General features: G+C 46.3%; 1 protein-coding gene across 4 annotated transcripts in view; it reads left to right on the plus strand.

The window, feature by feature from the left end:
- FGFR2 (fibroblast growth factor receptor 2) overlaps nt 1–21,782 on the plus strand; it is a 115,736-nt gene that overhangs the window by 85,121 nt on the left and 8,833 nt on the right. For 2 of the 4 annotated variants that reach the window (XM_085602755.1, XM_085602747.1), the window contains 8 exons: nt 1,616–1,806; nt 3,038–3,188; nt 8,628–8,821; nt 13,651–13,802; nt 16,528–16,649; nt 18,000–18,110; nt 18,604–18,794; nt 20,623–20,745. In XM_085602755.1, coding sequence (XP_085458881.1) covers nt 1,616–1,806; nt 3,038–3,188; nt 8,628–8,821; nt 13,651–13,802; nt 16,528–16,649; nt 18,000–18,110; nt 18,604–18,794; nt 20,623–20,745 — 1,235 coding nt within the window. Of the gene's footprint in view, nt 1–1,615; nt 1,807–3,037; nt 3,189–4,966; nt 5,112–8,627; nt 8,828–13,650; nt 13,803–16,527; nt 16,650–17,999; nt 18,111–18,603; nt 18,795–20,622; nt 20,746–21,782 lie in introns of all 4 variants that reach the window. The other 2 variants (XM_085602764.1, XM_085602738.1) reach the window with 2 other exon arrangements.

Below are 21,782 nucleotides of genomic sequence, written 5' to 3' on the forward strand. Positions count from 1 at the left end.
TGTCTAGCATAACACTACATGCGCAGTAAAAGCCGATTGTAGCACAGGTGCCTGCAGAGAGAGTGTCAAGGCACAAGGCGCTTGTGGAGAGAACCTATCTCCTAGGCACCCTATTGGAATCGAGGCCTCTGGAAAGAGAAAGTACTTCGATATAATGGATCCAGACTATATCGTATCACTGGCCACGAGGCCAGGGCCTGCCCATGGAGAGCTCAAGGTGCCACTGGGACCTGTTGAGTTTGAACTAGAACAGGGAGCCTTTGGCCTGCAGGCTTACGGGGCATATAAAAGAATTGGGGTGCATCCAACAAGCAAGTAGGGCTTGTCCAAAACGACCCTAGCCATCTTTCAGACACGGTCATGTGAGGAGTCATCCAATTGGCCCTCCTCTGTTTATCTTGTAGTAGAACCAGGTTTTTGTGGGTTTGAAAGTTATTTATTCAAAAGCACAGATTATATGCAGGATGTGGGTTTTATGGAACATTGTATTTTTACAAGGCTGCTGCATCGCACAGTACGGCCTTTGTACGTGTGTGTATATTAGTTCGATATGTGTTCCTTATTTAAGGAAAATACAAACGTTGGAGTTGAAAAAGTGATGGCTGTCTGGGAGTTTCAATGCCCACTTCTAGATAAGATATGGTTATTTTACTATATTTACCTGTTTTTGTGTATCATTAAATCCAGCATGCATTTGCACTGCTCAGATATTCAAACAGTGAAATCAAAGCAATCCAGGCTACCTGTTTAACTTGTAGTGGAGTTAGAGCGTTTAAAGGTCCATACAGCTTTAACGAAACGAAAATGAGTTGTTCTTTACTGTCAATGTTTTTATTTCTCAATCAATCAGGATCTCGTTTTATGTTTTTGTAACTATTGTCTTTATTGGGCTGTTCTCCGTTTTGTGAACTGCTCTCAGTCACTGGAAGTGATGTCACAGGAAGTGTAAATGCAGATGCATTCCACATCAACGATGCAAAGTAAAAAGTACCACTAATGTAAGACTGTGGTGTTGGTGGTAAAATACAACAAAGCAACTGCGTACTTTTCACATTTGCTGCTGTAATAGCTCTCTGAACCTCACTTCCTGTCCCCCTCGAAAGCCACTTTTGGATACAAAGGTTTGCAGCAGTTCCTAACATCGGAGACAGCCTTTGTAAGGACAATGCTTGCAAATAAGTTCAAATGAATGTAGATGGGAAAATCTTTCGATTGGGTATATTTCGGAAGTTAAACCATTAATAAGCATTAACCTTTTTGATATTTGTCTAGTTTACGACCCTTAAGTGTATGATTGCTTAAGGGCATTTGTTTCCTGTACGTTGATGGATCAATGAAGTGCCAGGTCAATGGAAAGCTGGCCTGCAATGGGACTTCTGTTTTTTATAATCCCAAAGCCTAGTTCAATTGGCTGGACTGATCTGTGTGTCTCCTGCACAGCACAAGTTCGAATCACAGTTGAACTGACTTGTTCTTTTATTCTTCTACGGTTGATGAAATAAGTACTATTAGGTTGGTGATTAATAACATCTTATGTCAAAGAAACAGTTTGGTTTGTATTGTGACCTATATAAAGTGCCAAATTTGATTCTCTCCCTCCCTCCACACTTTCTAGAGCGGTCACCCCACCGGCCAATACTCCAAGCTGGGCTTCCGGCAAACACAACTACAAAAGTTGGGGGTGACGCAGAGTTTGTCTGCAAAGTTTACAGCGACGCACAGCCACATATCCAATGGATTAGACATATTGAGCTGAATGGCAGTAAAATTGGACCTGACGGGCATCCCTACCTGAAGGTGCTGAAGGTAAGAGCCTGTGTTGGAGCTGATACAAAGAAAGTAACATTGAACACTTAGAAGATTTAAGCGCAGAACTATGCAAGTCCAGTTTGACCACTTTCCTCCCAGTGCAGCACTTCAGGCATCCTGGACATATGCGCCGATTCAATTGACCAATGATTGTTTAGAACAGTGACATCCAAATTAGTCTATGCTCAAATGTTCTTCTAAACAGGGACCTTAAGAGTCACCAAAAGACCAATGTTCATCTAAAATGGGAATCTAGTCGGTAGTTTATTAACCTGTGTTTATCTAAAATAAGGATCACTTTAGCCTGTGGACGAATGTTTATCTAAAATCTGGCATTTGCATTGGAGCCTCTTGTGAGGTTAAAACTCAGTCTTCAGTTAAAGCTCATTTCGGCACAGCAACCTGTAGGACATGCCTCTTGGCCAATCTGGCTGAAGTAATAATTCACAAAGAGGGAAAGTAGTGCCCTAAACAACATTTAATCTCCTTTGAGTAGTAGGCAGAGTGGAAAGCATCAGATCTTGTGGTATAGTTGTGACGTGTAGATAAAGGGCCCACTTAAACACAGCGAAGGAACAGTAATTGAAACTTTTCAATTTGAATAGTTAAAAAGTTTATTATAGCCAATTCCTATAAGTGGTTAAAAATCGACTGCTGATTGGCAGAGACACTAAGACATAAGAGGGGTATAGATTTTTTATATTCATTGGCGGAATGTCACAAATGTAATATAACATCCAAAACCTTCGACCATGACCGCAATCCCTAAGTGAGTCGTAAATAACCATTAAAGCTAAAACCTGACAGAGAAGCTAAAGCTAATAGAAAATGTAGAAGTGGGCGAGTGAGAAGGGATGTGGCTTAAACATGGGGCTCCAGCTTGCTTTGAGATTGGAAATGGTTGGATCCAAGTTCTAACTATATTCAGCTGAGACAGTGGCATGTGCAGAGAGCTTTGGACCTATGTTTATCTAATACCACAATGATCTGTGAGACAAAATACTCTGGTAGAGCAGCGGTTCTCCTGTAGAATAGGCGTTCCATCTCCTTTCAGCATCAGTCGCTCTCATGCAGCATCGTACTCATCGTCCTACATCCCTTCCCCAGTAAGCGGTGCCTGCTGGCACCGCATGTCCTGCGCATGCGCTGGTGATCTGGTGACGGGGCCGTTGATACATGTGCTGCCACCAGGTTGCCGTGACCATGTCCTGTGTTGCTCTGTTTCTAGCGCTCTGGAATTAATAGCTCCAATGCCGAAGTGTTGACCCTGCATAACGTGACTGAGGCGGACGAGGGCCAGTACACATGCAAAGTCTCCAATTATATTGGGGACGCCAACCAGTCTGCCTGGCTCACGGTGCTGCCTGCATCAGAGAAAGGTAATGCCACTGTGCGGTGGTCCGCAGACACGCCCACCGCAGGCTGCGGTGGTCTGAAGGCTCATCTTGGTCGCAGAGTTTTAATTCCTTTGCCTCATCTGGTGTCAATAGGGAATTCTGGTCTCCTCTTGGTACTGCTGTTGGTCTGGGTGGCCAGCCGCCATGGAAAAATACTGCCCACGCCAGATGTGCTTCTGCCGTACTCCACCTCTCTCTCTTTCTCCCTCTCCTTAACTTCTTTTTGTCTAAGCTCTCTATTTCCATTAACATCAGCAGATTTGAGATGTTTTCAGGCACCTTTTTCATACACCGCCCTCTAATAAAACCATGGGACACCTAGATGACAGCAGTAGACTGGCCTAAAGGCAGCTAGAATTACTATTATCTTGAAGATGGCTTTTAAATTCAGGAAGTTTTAGTTTTGAGTGGCTCTTACTGATTACTTTTATTTAATTACATAAGAAACCAGATCCACTATTTGCAACAATTTTTTTTGTGTTACTGTAAATTAGAAACTCTAAATTATTTCGAGACCTAATTACTTTATTTCTTATTAACAATGCCAACGTTTATTAAATTAATCATTTATATTAAATCCCAACTTAAAACAAAATACCAGGTATCGCTCTACTTAACAATTCCATGGTTTAAAAATTGTGAATAACTATAATTTTAAACTCCAATATTTAAAAGACGTTTACATATCCAGTGTAACGTTTTAACTAAGAATCATAATATTTATTGTTTATACATTTTATTAAGTTACGTTTAACAGGCAAACCATCCCATTTTTTTAAAGCCACAAATGTATTGTTCAGTGTTTTAACGAAAACTTTTTTCTAGAATGAATAAATAACATTTTTAACTTAGAATTAAATTTTTCTATTGTTATATCACCCAAACTTCTTCAATGGTAAAACAAATACACATCATAAATGCAACTTAGTTTTGTCCCATGTCCAGTGACAATTCAGCCAGAAGTGTCATTCTTTCTGCTGGTATCCCCCCCACCGATGATGATCCTTTCAACCCAAGAATGCTTCCCTGAACTCCTAGTTGCAGTCTTCCAACTCTTGGATGCTGTTCTCTGATTCATTCTTTTATACTCATTGATTCCCTCCTGTTTCTATCTTCTGCCACTTCTTTGGATATTTGTCTACCGTCTTCTGTTCTTGACATACTCCTGTGGACCGGTACAGAACGTGCGGCGTGAGGTGTTTTCCATGATCTCCCTCTTGTGGTTGCATGTATATTGAGGTGTTATGTTCCATGCTGGTGATGGGGCTAAGATTCTCCTTGCCTTGTTCTTGGGTGGTGCGTAGGGAACCTGTTGGGTGAAATCTGTCTATTGGTGGAAGGATTTATGGACGCCAAAGAACCCGAGTACTAACGCTGGCTTACTCAGAAGCTGATGGGCCTCTATAGCAACATCACCTGACTTCCCTGACAGGCTGGGCGTCTGAAAGGCCGGTTGGGCTGGAGCTGAGTCAATCATGTCAAGCTATACGTAATATTTGACTGACAGTGCCCCATCCCAGCTTATTTAAATTTCAGAGGTACCATCCTATAATGGATTGAAAAGACGTTTCAAAGCATAGCAATCCGCATAATTAAATTGGCATTATACACATTCAATACCTCATAAAAGTGAGATAAAAACCACCTGCAAGCAGTCTAGATGTAAGCTGGCGTTTCCTCGTGAAGCTCGTGGTTCTCCGTCCATAACCTCTGCCACTGTGGTGCCTACTTTCTGTTTTCTCGCTCCTGTTTCCTTCCAGGCGGCCGGTGTTAACACCACGGACAAAGAGATCGAAGTCCTCTATGTGCGCAATGTCTCTTTTGAGGATGCTGGGGAGTATACGTGCTTGGCGGGTAATTCTATCGGGATCTCCTATCACACTGCATGGTTGACCGTTCTTCCAGGTATTTACGTTGTGTCTCTCTCCGCCCGAGTACCCTCTACCCCTCACACCCTCCAATTGCCTCCCTTAACTCCTCCTCCTCTGTTCACTCCATTACAACCATTGCTGCTTCTGCATCCTTCCAGTAGCCACTGGTGCTTCCGAGTACGGTGCCAGCAGGCGGTATTCGGTCATTGAGATTCCTTATTCACTTTTATTGTTCAAAGCTCAATATCAGGCCTGACCATTCACCAGACAACCTTCACCCTTGCTGGTGCATGAAATCAAGCTGGCCATGCAGTCCCCTAGCATAAAAACCCATTCCTTTTCTGAGGGTTGCAAGGGTGCAGGAGCGCTTTCTCACTTGAAAATCGATGCTCCAGTCACTGCGTGCCCGCTGGCGGACCATATGGGCCATTCATCACCATGCAATCCATGCCCTCGAGAACCAGAACATCGGTGGTCCAACTAAGCATGGTATCTGTGCCGCCTTTAATGATACATTCTGGAGCCCCTTTTAATCAGGCAACCATCTGGGCATCCATCAAGCAGCATAATCTGTGTATGCTTCTGACCATTCATCCCATGTCCGTACTGACCTCACAGCCTGTGCCCTGCTGATCAACTTTGTAAACTGACCCCTGAAAATCTCAACTTGATGATTTCGGAGAGATGCAGAAGCAGCACATCGAAGACCCAAGAGCCAAAGCAGGCCAGCATGACCGCCAACCGGAACCACGTGCAAACATGGGGGGAGGGGGTGGATGCAACACTGAACAAAACTATGACCACAGACGAAAGTATAGGAACGGACACAGCACAGCACAAAACCATTAGCGGAGGCAAAGGTATAAGTTTCCACTGCAGCACAAGAGATCTGTGTGGTGTGCTGCACCCTCAAGAGCCAGAGCCCTTCTCTTGAAGAGTAGAACATGTCCCCACACCATTAGGAAGAGAAGGCTGTTCTTTACGTGTCATGCCCAGTTATGAATAATGAGCCCATCGAGCATGCCACCCATTCCCAGAGGTTCGCATGCCCTATATCTGGCATCTCTTCTTCACATAGACATGCACTTCACCATGCTGTTGGGGTAAAACTCCCAGATTCACAACAGTCTATAACATGACTTTTAACTCACTGAGGTTTCCCTGAAAGCCGGTTGGCTTGACGGCTGGTCTGTGGCATTTCTTTTGGTTCTTATTATGGGTCTTCGATGTATTTTAGTACTTGATCAATGAGTGAAAGCCACTTATAACATGACCATGGCATCCTATACTGGGCCCTTGGGCCGCAAACAGCATGCCAATGGGATGCCATGCCATACCTTGGTGTTTTCTGCCTATCTATAAAACAGTGCATTGTCTCCTCTGTTGCATGATGTTCAGTGTTTGTGGAGGGTGGATGTTACTTCATGGGGACCAATGATACCTGCCTGAATATCTGTCTTTTTTTGGTACGCATCTTTTCTATTCCCTTTTTTATGTGGATCTCTATGTACTGTCTCTGTTTTTGTCACAGCGTGTTTCCTCAGTATCTCGCCTGTCGATATATATCTTTTTATCATTAGTATATTAGTAGTTTCATTTTTTTTCCTGTGCCCATCTGTTTCTTGTCTTCATTTGGGTCTGTGTGTTGTCTTGTTCTCTTGTCAAGTCTTATGTTTAGTCTTCATTGGTTTCTGTGTCTAGTACAATCTTGCCTCTGAAGATATCCAAGTCAAATTCCTTTGTGGTTCTTTCTGTCTAGTCTGTGTAGCTTGTCACTACATAGCTGCGTCTGGCTCTATTTTTTTTAATGTATTTTCACTGTGGATTGGTGCGTCTTGCCTCAGAATCTTGCCAGTCTCTCCATATTGTGTCTCAAGTATACTCTGCTGCTGTTGCTCTATGCCATTCTGATGTGGCCCTCTCTGCTTTTTTTCTGCAAATCTCCGTGCTGTCTCTTATTATTGTGTCTCTTTATCCTGTCTCTGTGACTGTTCTATGTCAGTATCTGTCTCTTGCCTTTAAGTCATGGCTCACATTTCTACCTTGCTGCTGTCCTAGATGTTTCTCATCTTTCTTCTGTTGACTGGCAGCGTTGTGTGTACTGGAGCGTACAGAGGTGGATTATGTGCCTGCTGGAAATAATCATAAAATGTGAGATTGTCTCTGGCGGGATGTGAAATTGCCCGGAAAGGAAATGTGATGCTACTGGGATATGATATTTAATAATGTGCAGATAAGATGCGAGAATGCCAGAGATAAGATAAGAATACCAAAGATGTAGTGTGAGATTGCACCTTAAATCTCCCGGATTAAGCTTTGAGCGTGGCCTGAAATAAGATGTGAGTTTGGCTAGAGATAAGACAAGAGACTTCTGGAAGATGGGCTGCGAGACTGCCCTAAATTAAACAGCGATGGTCCCATTTTTTGGTGAAGATAATTAAACTGTGACGGTCCCATGAAGTTAGATGGAAAGTTTTCCTGAGATATTACATATGATGCCCACCATAAAAGATAAGTGATTGCTTGGCGACAAGATGCATGACTGCCCTGAGATCAGGTGTGTCATTGCCACAAGATAAGAAGCATGATTGTCCTGAGATGTGCCATTGCCTAGAGATGAGATCCATGATTGCCCTGAGATCAGGTGTGTCATTGCCTCGAGATAAGATCCATGATTGCCCTGAGATCAGATGTGCCATTGCCTTGTGACAAGATCCATGATTGCCCTCAGATCAGGTGTGTCATTGCCACAAGATAAGAAGCATGATTGTCCTGAGATGTGCCATTGCCTAGAGATGAGATCCATGATTGCCCTCAGATCAGGTGTGTCATTGCCTCGAGATAAGATCCATGATTGCCCTGAGATCAGATGTGCCATTGCCTTGGAAATAAGATCCATGATTTTCGTGACGAAAGATGCGTAAAGGTGCACAATTGCTCTGAGATAAGACGTTCTATTGCAGCAAGATAAATTATGGCAGGGCTGCAAGATACATTGTGAGAGTCTCTTGAGACAACTTAGATTCTACCGAAAAAAGTGAGAATAGCCTGAGATTAAATGCCCTGATAAAATGTTGGCGTACTTGAGGTAAGATGTGATGTGATGCTGCCCTGAGACAATACGTGAAATTGCCCGTAGATGAACTGTGAGTGCTAAAATAGCCCCTAAAATAGCAGGGAAACTGCCCAAAGATAAAGTGTGAATGTGTCCTGGGATAAGATTTGAGATAAATGTTGATATTGCCTGGGTATGTAAGGTGCATTTGTGGTTGGATAAATTGGGAATTCGCCACAAACTAGTTAGAATGAGAAACAATGTGAACTATCTTCAGGTAAGATGTGAATTTCCCAAGGTAGTAGATCGCTTCTGGTGCAGCAACCATATTTGCATTGTACATGATTGGCGTGTGAATGAACTGGCATGTGCTTAGCGTGCGTTTGCATCCCATAACTGTCCGCCTTGCCTCTGTCCTGCCCTCATGTTCTCCGACACACCAGCATGACCTGCACCCCTGACTCTCTCCCTTCATCCCTCATGCCTGCTCTGCAGACGAACAACGGGAAGTGGATTCATCATCCTCGGAGTATACGGAAATCGCCATCTACTGTGTGGGAGGCTTCCTGATCGCCTGCATGGTTGGCACCATCATGGTGTGCCATATGAAGGGCAGAGGCAAGAAGTCTGACTTTAGCAGCCCACCCGCTGTGCACAAGCTGAGCAAGCGCCTCCCGCTGCGCAGACAGGTAACAGAAAGTAGATAGAGGGTTCAAAACCCCTTACTTACTAACAGCCAGCCTTTCATTCTCATCTCTGCAGGAAGAATTACTCCAAGGGCTCACCCCCTCTGGGACGTATCGTACCTCAAACCCTGGGGGTTGCAGTGGATATAGAATTAGGAAGGCGTTAGGGTAAAAGAGAAGTGCATGGATTTACAAATGTGTGTATTACCTGTCCAATGTCCTGTTGTGATGCAGAAATCCTTGCTGCATTACTGAACCAAGAGGTCGCCTATCTTCATGTCCACTCCTCTGCTCTGGTGCAGTAATGTCCCAGGGGGCCCTCTCAGATCATGTCTGGTCCTCTACTGTGGTGCAGCAGGCATCACTGTTCAAATGACCTAGGACGCTGTGGGCCAGTATGTCCACCCCTGCTGCGAAGTAAGAACCAGACGTTTTCTAGTTCTCCTGTACCATGTGGTGCAGAAAGTACTGTACTCGACGGCTAAGATCCTGTGCATCCTTGTATCCAAGCAGTTGCTGTGGGACAGCAGCCATTTTTTGTGAATGAATGTAGTCTTTGAATCATAATGCCACAGCCCTGCTGTGCAACAGGAATCAACACTGGATTACGGCTCCTTGCTCCACCAGTGCAACCCACGTCTGTCTAGAAACTAGGTTGTGGAACTCCGCAAAGTGACCAAAAAACTCTGCAACGATATGTGGAGTTCTGCAAGCTGTGCAGAGCGTTAGATCATATTCGTGCTGATTTTTAGCACCGGATGTTTGGCACACCCTGGAAAATCAGTGTGAACGGCACCATGTGCAGCGCAAGAAGGCGCAGCTTTTTTCTGCCGCTCGAGTAGATGTACTCAAGCAGCAGCTTCCTCAACGCGAACAGAATGTTTCTCAAGGCAAACAGTAGTGGCCATCCGCAACCACCTGCGCTGAGAAATCTCTCAGGGAGGTGGTCTGGAGTAAGATATTCCTCGCACGCGCTCACCAACGTAACGTTGGCAAGCACGAGCGAGGAAAATTCTGCTTTTTCGGAACTTCACATGCTGCGCAGAGTGGGAAAAACTTTGCAAATTCCGCGCTCAGAGTGAGATTTCATGCCCAGGCCTACTAGAAACCAGTGGATAGGAAGAGAGGCCCCTAAGGCTCCTCTGCTTTGAGAACTTTACTGCTCCAAAGCTAGCGCACCAGCACATCTACGCCATTAACACAAATATAAAGTATAAAATGAAAAGCATTCTCCGCAGTAGCGCTTTATTTTCTTACATCATTTTAACAATTGCTAAAATAATGGCTAAAAACTTGCAGGGTGCGTTCACATAGCATGCAGCATGTGTACCATAATGACTCTGCAGTGAGCAAAACTGTGTCAGATCACTTGCAAAATCTAGTACTGACCACAAAAAATGCAGAACAGAAATTGCTTAATCCATCCAATATGGAAGAGTTCATTTCAATGAGTTGATTTCCATTGTGTATCACTAATGTAGCTTGCTATGGTGCCATTAAAATTGAATGATGTGATGATGAATTTTATATGTTGTACATGCTTGTGGTACCATCTGAAAGAGTGTGATCTGTTTTTAAGAGCAGGTCACCCTTGTTTGGGACTGATATGTCCTACTGTGGCATTATTCTCTTTTAAGCTCTCCAGTGCCACTGCCAAACATTGACCATATGCAGAGATTTTTTTTCTCTGGGGTGATTGGTTGAAATACACTAGCTTCCTGCCCAGCCCACCTCTGCCATTTTGCCCGGGAACATGCACTGTTTCCTGTGTGGTCAGGGCTATTCAAGCTGTGAACTAATCACAGTTCCCTGCAAAACAGCAAAAGTGCTAGACTCTGTAGCTGATAAAGATTCCAGACTGAGTGCACTGGTTCTATTCAGGCAGAATCTTCCTATTGGACCACAGAAGCTGCCTTTTCTGCCTCCCTGCTACCACACTGAACCCAACAAGAACATGCCTGACTACCCTCCTTAAATCCATGAACCTACCTCTATATCAGGACTAGCTGGATAAATGCAGCATCACATGGAGGTCAGTGGTATGGTGTTGACTCAGCCAAGTGGGCTCACCCTTAATACACCCACAGCAAAGGGACTCTCTAACCCATGGTTTCACACACACACTGGAGAAAGCTACCTTAATGACCCCTCCCCCACCCCCCATAGCATCAGTCTTGTGCCACGTAGCAGGGGGATTGGACTTTGGGCCTTATCCCTTCCTTGTGTTTTTGAATGTGCGCCCCCAAAAATGCTTTAATCTCTGCTGCAATGACAAAGCCCATGGTACTTCAGAAACCTGCGGCATTGTCCCGGTTGTGATTCTTGCTTGAAACTTAAGCCGTGACATTCAGCTGAAAACTCTAATGTCTGACTGTCAGAAAATGAGATACACACTCTTTATATGTCACAGATACACCTGACCCTTGCTGTAGCTTAGATGGTGCTCGAGCGCCACAAGAAACTCAAAAACAATCATCGGCGAATCAAGTTGTAGCAAAAAATACATTACAAATTCAAGCCCCTCGGCCCAGACCCTTCCTTTGCTCCTTGTAATGTCTACTTCTAGCACTACTACTATTCCAATGTGAAAAGAAATATCTTTTTTTTTAAGTTAGCACCTCTGGCTAGCTAACCACCTTTAATAAACTTTAGTGACACCTGTACTATGTTGAATTTGTAATTGACCTTCCTTCCATGAGCTAGGCCTTCACTGCTTGACCGCAGTTACCATAGAAATGAGAGCCCTGGGGGTCCTGTCAGACCCTCACAGTCTTGGTCTCCGGCGCCCTGGGCCAGGAGCCAGCAGAGGTAATACTAGGGGCTGCCCAAAATCAGCAGCAGTTGGACGAAAAGCCTGAAAACTGCTCTTTTTCAAATTTGTACTTCGGAAATCAACTTCCATTTTTTGTTTTATAAGCAAGTAATTTGGTTCCGAAACATTTTCTACAGCTGCGCGAATTGCATTCACCTTCCCAGAAATGGAAGGATCTGGCAAAATTTGGAGTTGCCAAGGAGGAGAGAGGAGGGCACCAGTGCTCCCTCGTCTGGCCATCACCGGAGCAGATGAGGGGATGGAGGTTCACTGAGAGGGGGAGCTGTGAAAAGAGGGCAGAGTAATAATGCTGGTTTATCTGGCCTGGGCTGGGCTTGCCAAGGCGGGAGAAGAGTACCAGAAGAGGGGCAGAGTTGAAAAGCAGAAGCAGTGAGAGGGGATGCCAGTGCTGGCTCAACTGGTATCAGAGAGGTGGGGGGGGGAATAGAGGTACCACTGGGTGCCATTCCAGAAATTAAAAAGGGAGCGCCATCACTTACCCAAGGGGGTCACAGGGTAACTGTGACAGTAGAGATTTTTCCAACTTTTAAGAGTGACTGGGGGAGGTGGCTATCACATTGTTTCAGTCAGAGATAACCATTGTTTCTAGTGCGTTCGGCCTGATATGCATGGCCAGCCTCACCTTTGGAAATGAAGGGTGCAATCCCAGAAGAAGCATGGTGCTTAGGTGGAAAAGATCAGGAAATTATGCAAGCATTGCAGTTAATCCCTCTCAAAATTGTAACTATAGTATGCCCTAAAAATAAATACAAAAATATCATCTCATTGGGTGTTGATTTTCTGTTATTAACTTCTATGAGGCGATATATTTTGAAATTTATATTTAGTACTCAGTATTTATGTCAGGAGATGTTTTGACAATGATATTTTGCTACTGTGCCACAACACATGACATCACACAACTTGAAATCTCTGGTCAGGGATTGACCAATCCACAGAGGATTGTCAGTAGAGCTGACCCATGCAGTGTCTTTTTTAATGGAGACATTGAATTGAAAAGGGTGCAGATCCAAAGGAGCCTCTGGAGAGTGACTGACTGTCGAGGTCTTAATATCCTTAGCATTTGAGTAGAGCATGAACCTACCCACCAATAAGCAGCTTTGTGACATGTGGATAACTTTAAAATGTTCCTCGATCACCATTTGTACCACCACCGGCCTGCTCCAGAGTTCATGGTGCTGTAAGGCAACAGATTCTCTTGGGACGGGTGCTGACTCATGCATCCCATGTGGGTGAAAGGTGCTGGGTCATCTAATGAGAGTGGATCAAATAAGGGTCTAAAAAGCTCATCATGGTGGGTCTTGTTCTTGTGTCATTGAAGATTGCAGACGTTGCGTGCATGGTGTAGATCTTGGTCTGGGGGTGCAGAATTCTAAACTTGAAATCACCAGTGCGATAGAGCACGTGCAATGCAGGCACGCCACTGTGAAAATATCATACTCATGGGTTTAGACTGTTTTTGGGCATGGTCCACATTATTTGGGTGGCTTTGTCTTTTAAAGTAACGTACTTAATTAATACATTAAATACATTTCTTTAGCATGTAGTGACCTCACTGGTTCCATCACTTCCATCATAGGATGCTGACTATAGAGTGCTCAGCGGTTTGAGGCCACACGGATAAGTTCCTCTCTAGTCCAATCCTTTAGGGTTTTTGTTTTGAGGGCATGGATATGATGCATTCTCCAGCATTGAGATGCATTGAATACACTGCCCATTCTAGTGACCCCCAAATTCCCAAATTGCTGATTTGAATATTATTGTTCTGATGATGCTTTGAAGGTAGTGCCAGTCTGAGGTCTTTTGTAGTAATGGTAGGCCTGGGTGACCTTGATGTGGCAGTGAGAGGGATGGGGGCACTTCAGATGAGATGGGAGTCTTTCACACCTTTCTTCTCGGGTCCAAGGCCCTGGCTGGCATTCTGGATCAACCCTAGTCATGCTTGAGCCCGGGACTGTGATCACATCTGCCTCTTCTGCTCTTCCCTCCTGGTGAACAGGTGTCTGCTGACTCCAGCTCTTCTATGAACTCCAACACTCCGCTGGTCCGGATCACCACTCGCCTCTCTTCCAACAATGACACCCACATGCTGGCCGGCGTCTCCGAGTATGAGCTGCCAGAGGACCCCAAGTGGGAGTATCCAAGGGACAAGTGAGTATAGCACCGTGTGGGGAGAAGGGACCACCCAGATATAATCAGTGACACTTCAAGTGCATGTTTCAGGGGGTGGGTACTGACCATCAAATAAGTGACGTGGATACATGACGGGGTGGTATGCCTACTTAATGGCGCAGTGTGAATGGTGCAGACGGTGGTTAGTGTAGGTCTGTTGCCTTCTGCCCTTGTCTACAGAGGCGTAGTTGGAGGATGCTGTCAGGGGCAGTTCACCTACATTGTTATGTAGCAAGTGTAGAAAGTTTGAGATCGGGTAAACATGGGCATACTGTGCCTGGGCAGGGAGGGCGATGGGCAGAGCCGATGAATAGTGAGCATTGAAGCCACTGAAGCCAGCCTTGGAGAACCATCGATGGAGAAAGGGGAGCAGAGGTGGAGGCCCTAGGAAGAGAGGATTCAGCACAATAATGTGCATCGATGGCCCACAGCTGGGTGTGCGTGGTTGGTACATGGGGTTTTGTCTAAGGTAAACATCTGCCGATGAGGCTGAATGGATGACAAGCCCACCAATGGCGGACTGGTGCACCTTGGGTCTCTCTCGAGGGTCGCATTCTAGATCTGTGCCCAGGGAAGGCAGGTTCACTTGTGACCTATGTTGAAGCAGGAGTGGCACACCAGGTGCCTGTGCCAAGGACAAACTAGTACTATTATTGTCCTTTCCCACCTTCTTTCCAGTAAGAATAAACTCACCTCAAGCACATTTCAGTCGAGGAAGGGCACATCCTGAGTCAGTATTGAAGGAAAGACACCCTTTGATCAGGGAGAGCGGACAAACAGGACCCCCTTTGTGCCCCTGAAACATTGGTAGGTCCCCAGACATATGCCTAAGGATGGACACAATTCAGGACTGTGCCCAGAGCGAGAGCTATCGTTAGTCGGTTAGTGCAGTGGCACCGGGGACCAGAGGATGGAGGATTCCTAAAGTGTCCATGGACCAGGTGCCGAAGCTATTGAGCCTCCGGCTCTGATTATTTTGGGATAATTGCTGCCTTGGGCCTTACTACATGCCTTTGTCTTTTGGAAGAGTTGGTTGAGGTTCAAAATGGTGGTGATGGAGCCGGACCCAAAGCAGAAATTGTACAACATAATTTGTGCCAGAGAGAGTGTACACTCTCCCCGGTGCCCGCCACAAATTAGCGAGGCTCTGTGAATATACTGCTATTCATCAAGCGTGAGCTACTTTGCAATTTGATGTTGGTGCACTAGTTATCCAATAACAAAACTTCTCACTGTGCCTGAGTGTGGGATGTGCCCAACTTAGAGCTGTGTCCAGTGCCCAACGAGGACGTGCATGCCTGCTTCCTCCATAGGGACTGACGTGTGCTCGCTTGATGATTGTGATGGTGACATGCCCCGGTCTGTCTATTACCTGATATTGCCTCCATTGCTCATGTGCCCTCTCTCTGTAGCTGCTGCCACGTGCATACTCTCTGACCGCAGTGACGTAATAGCTCTCTCTTTCTGATGTGCCTTTGTTCTCTGCTTGGTATAGCGGTCTGACACTGACATCTACCATGGTCAACGAACCATTCCCCTCTTCAGTGAATGCCATGCTCCCTCTGTGCCCATCCTGCCCAACTCTCTCACTCTCTCTATGGTGGTCCATGCCCGCTTGTTCTCTTCTTCTAACAGCTGATTGTCCCTTAATGGGCGAAGTTTCCTCATCGTATGCAACATGTCCTCTCCCTCCACAGTGGCTGGTATTTCCCATGATTGCCCAGTATGGCTTGTGCATCCTCTCAGCAATAGCAAGTTGCTCGTTTGCCCTTCCTCCCCCATGCTCAGTGCGCTCTTCCAGTTTCTGCATTGTGTGATGTGCCCATCATGGGTGATTTGTCCTCTCCATCTGCAATGGCTTGTCTGCACCCAAGTTCCCCCATCATGGCTGACGCGCCCCCATGCTCCTGGTGGCTGATGGCTGCTGTGGTTTCGGCAGTGGCTGATGTGCTCTCACTGCCAGCCTTTACCTCTAGTTAGTTGCTGCAACTCATGATGTGCCCCTTCCTTTCTTAGTGGCTGATGATCCCTTTTGTGCCTGCCTTGCCTCGCTCTACTCGCCATTGCAGTAACATCAGTTAACAAGTAATAAGTGAAGGCATCAAGTCAACATCATTTGAGGCATGGCTTTGGTTAATGTCCACATTTTTTGTTGTAAAAAAAGCAACCAGGGTACTTTGCAGAGTCAGCCTCTGTTTGGCTGAATTATGTACAACATATACAGATATAAATGTAATTGAGCCAACCTCCAAACCATTATAGGTAAAAAGTGTGTTGTTTGTTTTTGCAGTGGGTGTGATGGTTCCACTCCTTCTGTGTGCTCTCTTCCTGCAGTGTCTGACGTGCCCCTCTGTGTCTGGCAGGACTGATACGTCTGCTTTCTTCAATGCCACCTTCTCCCTGCCATGCCTGACGCACCTCCTGTCTCCAGCATGACTTGTCTGCCCCTCTCTCTGCTATGGTTCTCTTGCATCGTTGCTTATGCACCCCTCTGTCCTCCATGCCTGATGCGGCCTCTCTTTTCTATGCACGAAGCTCTCTCTCTTCCTGCCGTGGCTGATGCGCCGTCCGTGTCCCCTCAAGATTGATGCTTGTGTCCTCAGTGACTGACCACCATGGCTCCCACAGCCTCCGCCGAGGCTGTTCTGCCCTCTCTCTCTCCCTCCCTCTCTCCCAAAGGACTCACCAGACTCTTTCTCCACAGGCTCACGCTGGGGAAGCCCCTGGGCGAAGGCTGCTTCGGGCAGGTGGTGATGGCGGAGGCGGTGGGCATCGACAAGGACCGGCCCAAGGATGCTGTGACCGTGGCAGTGAAGATGCTGAAAGGTATGGAGGCAGGCCGTCGCTGCCAGCTGACCCCTGACATGACCTGCGTTCAGAGGTCACATAGCTGACCTCCACGGCTGACATGAATACATTAACAATCTTGACAGTGATGTGTTCCAGGGCTCAGACTGGCAGACGTGACAGCATTTTATGGTAGGCGCCTGGCTTAGTTGTTATTTTTGTGCATGAAGGTTCTCCCTGAGACGTCCCCTTTCTGTGCGCCAAACATGGCTCCCTCGCTTATCCACCGCTAATCCTCGTGGCTCCGGGAAATCTGCTCATGCCCCTTGGATTGTTAATGCATTCCAGGCAGCAGCCCCCAGGATGCTATGTGCCACACCTGCACCCGGCCACTAATAACCCTAGCCCCCTTTTTGGCAGGGAAGAGCACAGGGATGTGGTGGTAGGGGGTGAAAGGCACACGCTGCACCTCGAGACTCAACCACCGGAGGAACATTGGGCGCCTCTCAGGTGCTTTGAGTTTGAATGACCCTGGCTCACATCTCCATAAAGCCTCACCTCGTGCTCCACATTTCTGATCTGACCACTGACCAAACCCAGATCACCACCAGATGCTGCCAACAAAAGCTCCCCCCCCCCCCCCCTTTGCCTTATAATACACCTGTGGCCTACACCCGCCTCTTCCTGATGGCGTGAGGCAATACACAGAGGGAGAGGATCTGTAGCTACTACTAGGACATACTGCTGCCCATCCTGTTTTAGCAGGGGAGCAACTTTAAGATGCTGTCTCCTATGTCGCCCTGCAGGTAAGGTGACCAGCTGGATTTCCACTTTCAGGAAATCTATGTGTCTCTCTATTTCTCTCTCTGTTAGAGTGTCTCCATCTCTTGTGTCTCTCTTCCTTTGAATGACTTTTCCTATGCTGAGTCTGTCCTCTGCATTTCGTTTTCTTTGTTGGTGCCCTTCAGGCACTCTCTTCTGTCTGTTTTCTTGGTGTGTGTGTGTGTATCTTCTTCACTGTGGCTGATTTTATGCAGAATAAGTAAGTATGTCGTCTCTCTTTAAAAGTCAATTCATTTTTACTGAGTTTGTTTGAAAAAACACACAAGCGCGTTCCTGATGCTGTTTCATGTAGAACCTGCTAGCACATTTTAGCCTGAAGGGCTACCTCGCCCATTTAAACCCCAATAAAGTATTTAATATTGACGAGTTGTAAACTGGGTGGGAATGTTGAGGCTCCCTGTGGGGCTGCAGAGACTTGTGTCTGAGCTTGGGATCTCCCATGCGACTCCTTTGCTTCCCGTTAATGCACTCTCCCCTGTGGGGAAGTGATAAGGGCATCCTCTTGTCCAGAACGTCATCTCCGACCCTCTTCTTTTCGTTTTACAGACGATGCAACTGAGAAGGATCTTTCTGATCTGGTGTCTGAGATGGAAATGATGAAGATGATCGGAAAGCATAAAAATATCATCAATCTTCTAGGCGCGTGCACCCAAGATGGTAAGTCAGGCTCGCTCCGTGGGGTTTAGCTGTCCAGTCATACGGCCAGGCTCACAGCAAACCTTGATGTGCCAGACGTGCCTGCCAGGGGCGGCCACTGTTCTAACTGCAGTAGGAAGTCATTGCGGTGAGGCCCATGGCATAGGGTGCTTCAAATTAACTTCATGTCTCGATAAGTGAAATACAAATCTATGGTGTAGGGGGTATCGTTCTGAATATCAAATTAATCTATAGCTGTCTTCTTTGAGCCACTGCCAATGTCACATTCATCCAAGAGTTACTTTTCACTGCTCGCGCCTTTGCTTCTGTAATATTCACATGCATCGGTCTGTGCATTGCCTGATTGTATGGCAACGTGCCCAATCACCTGCATGTACCAAACTATTTGTGCTTGTGCCCGCTACCTGCCATTGCCCTAAAATGCACGTTTCCTCTGGGCGGGTTCCTCACCACATTGCGACTGTTAATGAGAACTTTGTTCATTGCTTCTTAGGCCCACTCTATGTGATCGTCGAATATGCTTCCAAGGGGAACCTGCGTGAGTACTTGCGCACCCGCCGCCCACCCGGCATGGAGTACTCCTTTGACATCAACAGAATTCCCAAAGAGCAGATGACCTTCAAGGACCTAGTGTCTTGCACGTACCAACTGGCCAGGGGCATGGAGTACCTGGCATCACAGAAGGTGAGGAGATAGCCATGGTCCCCTTTTTTGAGTGTGTGTGATAGCATTGAACTTTGCAAGCTGTTAACCTGACTGCCCCCGTCCTTTCCAATATGGATTTAACATACTGCACATGGACGTTCTGGAGTGCCGTGGAGTGGGAAGACTACACACCCTTTTGTTCCAAGTTGCAGTCCCTCAGGTGGAGCATAGACCTCACTCCCAAGAAGCCACTTGTGCACACTGTTTATACACTCCTGGACATTTCAATTTCAAGGAGTATGTAAACACCCTTGCACACACACAAGAGGTCGCTGGGTTTGCCTCGGGGTTAGGAAAGGTGCACACAATTGAATAAGCTATACACTCAGTAATAATACTGAAGAGTAAATATTTTATTTCTCAAATCCCACTATGAAAACCGCTGCACATCACTACTGTCATAAAGAAGCTTGGAAAGTAAGTTGAGAATATCACAATACTTTACCTGCAGTAAAATATTTTCCCATTGCAACCAGTGGGAATCCTGGGCACCTCAACCCTGAAAACTCCATGCTGGGGGTCTCTAGGCCCTATTCTATAGAGCAGCTCCAAATTGTAGACAATAGTGGACCTGCAAACACTGTGACATTGGTGTCTGTTTGCCAGGGGGTCCATCTGGCTCTCTGTAGGCCACAACTGCTGGTGCACACCACCCCCCAAGACATCCGACTCTCCTACCCACAACTCTGCAACAGCTGTAGGACAGTTCCCGAAGCCTCTTCAAAAAAGACCCCTACAGCTCACATGCGAGAGACCAGCCCACCCGCCATCATTTAGGAGGAAGGAGGCACCCACCCCACTCAGACTTGAGGTGAGGCAAGAGGATCTAGAATATTTGGGGAAAGAAACAAGTACAACAGCATAGAGATCATCCCTTCACCCTGGGGCATGGCTGTCATTAATGCAGCAGGTGCAGATGCACTGTGGCTTACTAAGTATGCAGGGTGTACAACACCCGAATTATGATTGTATATGACTGTCCAACAGTGAGGAGGCCATTTCCCTGCATGCAGTAGGATTCTTGGCACCCTTGCTATGCCTCTGGCTTTGTAACTTCCAGTGACTGACCGTAAGGTCCCATGGGGGACCTCATGCCTGAAGCCCCGGCACGATGGCCACAATAACATCCTCCAATATTCACAGGGGCTTATGGTTATCCCAGGTGCAAATGCAAAAGCTGAGGTGCTTGTAGGACTTGTATTCCTGCCCCTCGACTGCGGAAGTCTCCACCATATCAAACATGGACGTCAATTCACTAAAATGCGAGGGCGATGGAAGTGACATTCTTCGCCCTTTGACACTCAAAATCAGAGGCTTGAACTTGAGCTCCACATTTAGCCACTTGGCAGCCTTCTCGTTTCTGCTAAGGGGCCAGCGGATTGGCAAGGAGTAGAGCCTACTGAAAACAAGCAGGGTTTCTGAAGCCCAAGATATTGCTACTTTCATGGCACTGAGACTAGTGGTAGCAAGTGCCAGGGATGCCAACTTTAGCAGCTGCACCACTGGCTACCCCTAATTTATGTCCATAACTGCAACAATGGTTGGCCTTTTAGAGGTCTTAGAATTCACTAATGATTAACTTGGGACACTCAGCCATGTTCTGCTGCTTTGTGTGCCCAGATTAATTTATAAAACAGAAATATCAAACCAGTGAGTGGTTGGCTTTAGCCTCTTCCACAGTCTCAGATGCCAGCCTTCTGCTGGTTTTACAAGGACATTGTTGGACCGTGTCTCCAGAGTGCATTTCACACTTCCATTTCCCGCTGCGCCTCTTCATTGCTGTACATCTTGGTCTCTCCCTCTGCAGTGCATCCATCGGGACCTTGCGGCTCGGAATGTCTTGGTGACAGAAACCAACGTCATGAAAATCGCAGATTTTGGTTTGGCCAGAGACATCAACAACATCGACTACTACAAAAAGACAACCAATGTGAGTTAAATCTCAAGTGACATGTTTGACTTGGGTTTAGGTTCTCTTGTTAATCTGCGCTGATGGGGATTTGGCTGTAGCAAGAGTCACTCAATGCTCTGCTATCATGACATACATGCACATTCAGAGAAATGGGATATTGCAAACTATTTCAGCTTCACCGGAGACTTTTGCATTTCTTCTTGCGTCTCATGCTTGTAACTTTACTGGAGTCTGGTTTAATAACAAACATGCCATTTTAGAGCACTGGTGTGACTGGCCGGCAGCTTTGTGGGTGAGTGCAGCACTTCTGGTGTCCAAGATAATTGCACCTTTATTATCTTCTGAGATCAAAATATGCCTCTAAAGTTTAACTACCAAGGTCGTTGCCTTGATGTACATGTCATTTTACATGATCTGGTGTTGAACATGCCTGTGTCTCAGAGGAGCTGGTCTCATTGCATGCCTGTAACTTTACTGAAGTTTTTGTTGCACTGCCAAGGATGTGGCCAGGCATTATTGTTTAGTTTGTCACCTCCCACTGGACCTTGAATCGGCTGCAATGGGAAAGCTGCAGGTCTGAGTCCCTTCCCTAACTGCTATAAGAAGCTGTGTGCTTTGTTGCGTTCTTTATGTTGTTCTGCACCTCAATATGTCAATGAAGGCTATGGTCTGGTACCTGCCATGTCTAGAGGTGTGGCACACAGTGGCATGTTGTTGCTTTTCTCATCGTCTTAATTTATTGAAGTCTGGTGTTGGGTTAGGATAAGTTTTGTTTTCCTTTTGTATTCATGGTGCAGTTTTTCTCTCTGTCGGCTTTCTAGAGGCATTGGCCTGGTATCCTAAATGTGTTATTGTAAGTAGCAATGTTTGCCACTACTCTGCCCTTCCTTCGGCCGCCATGTGAACACAGCAATCCTCTGCCCACGGTTGTTATTGAAACAAAATATTTTATCTTTCTGGCTGGGGCCTTTTGTCTCAGTTACTTGCTGAAGGATTGTTGGAGTTCTACTTAGAAGCCCTTTGTAGTCTTATGTCCGTTGTGTGGCCCTCTGTTT

The sequence above is a fragment of the Triturus cristatus genome, chromosome 1_2, assembly GCF_964204655.1.
Source record: "Triturus cristatus chromosome 1_2, aTriCri1.1, whole genome shotgun sequence".
In the NCBI taxonomy this organism is placed as follows: Eukaryota; Metazoa; Chordata; class Amphibia; order Caudata; family Salamandridae; genus Triturus; species Triturus cristatus.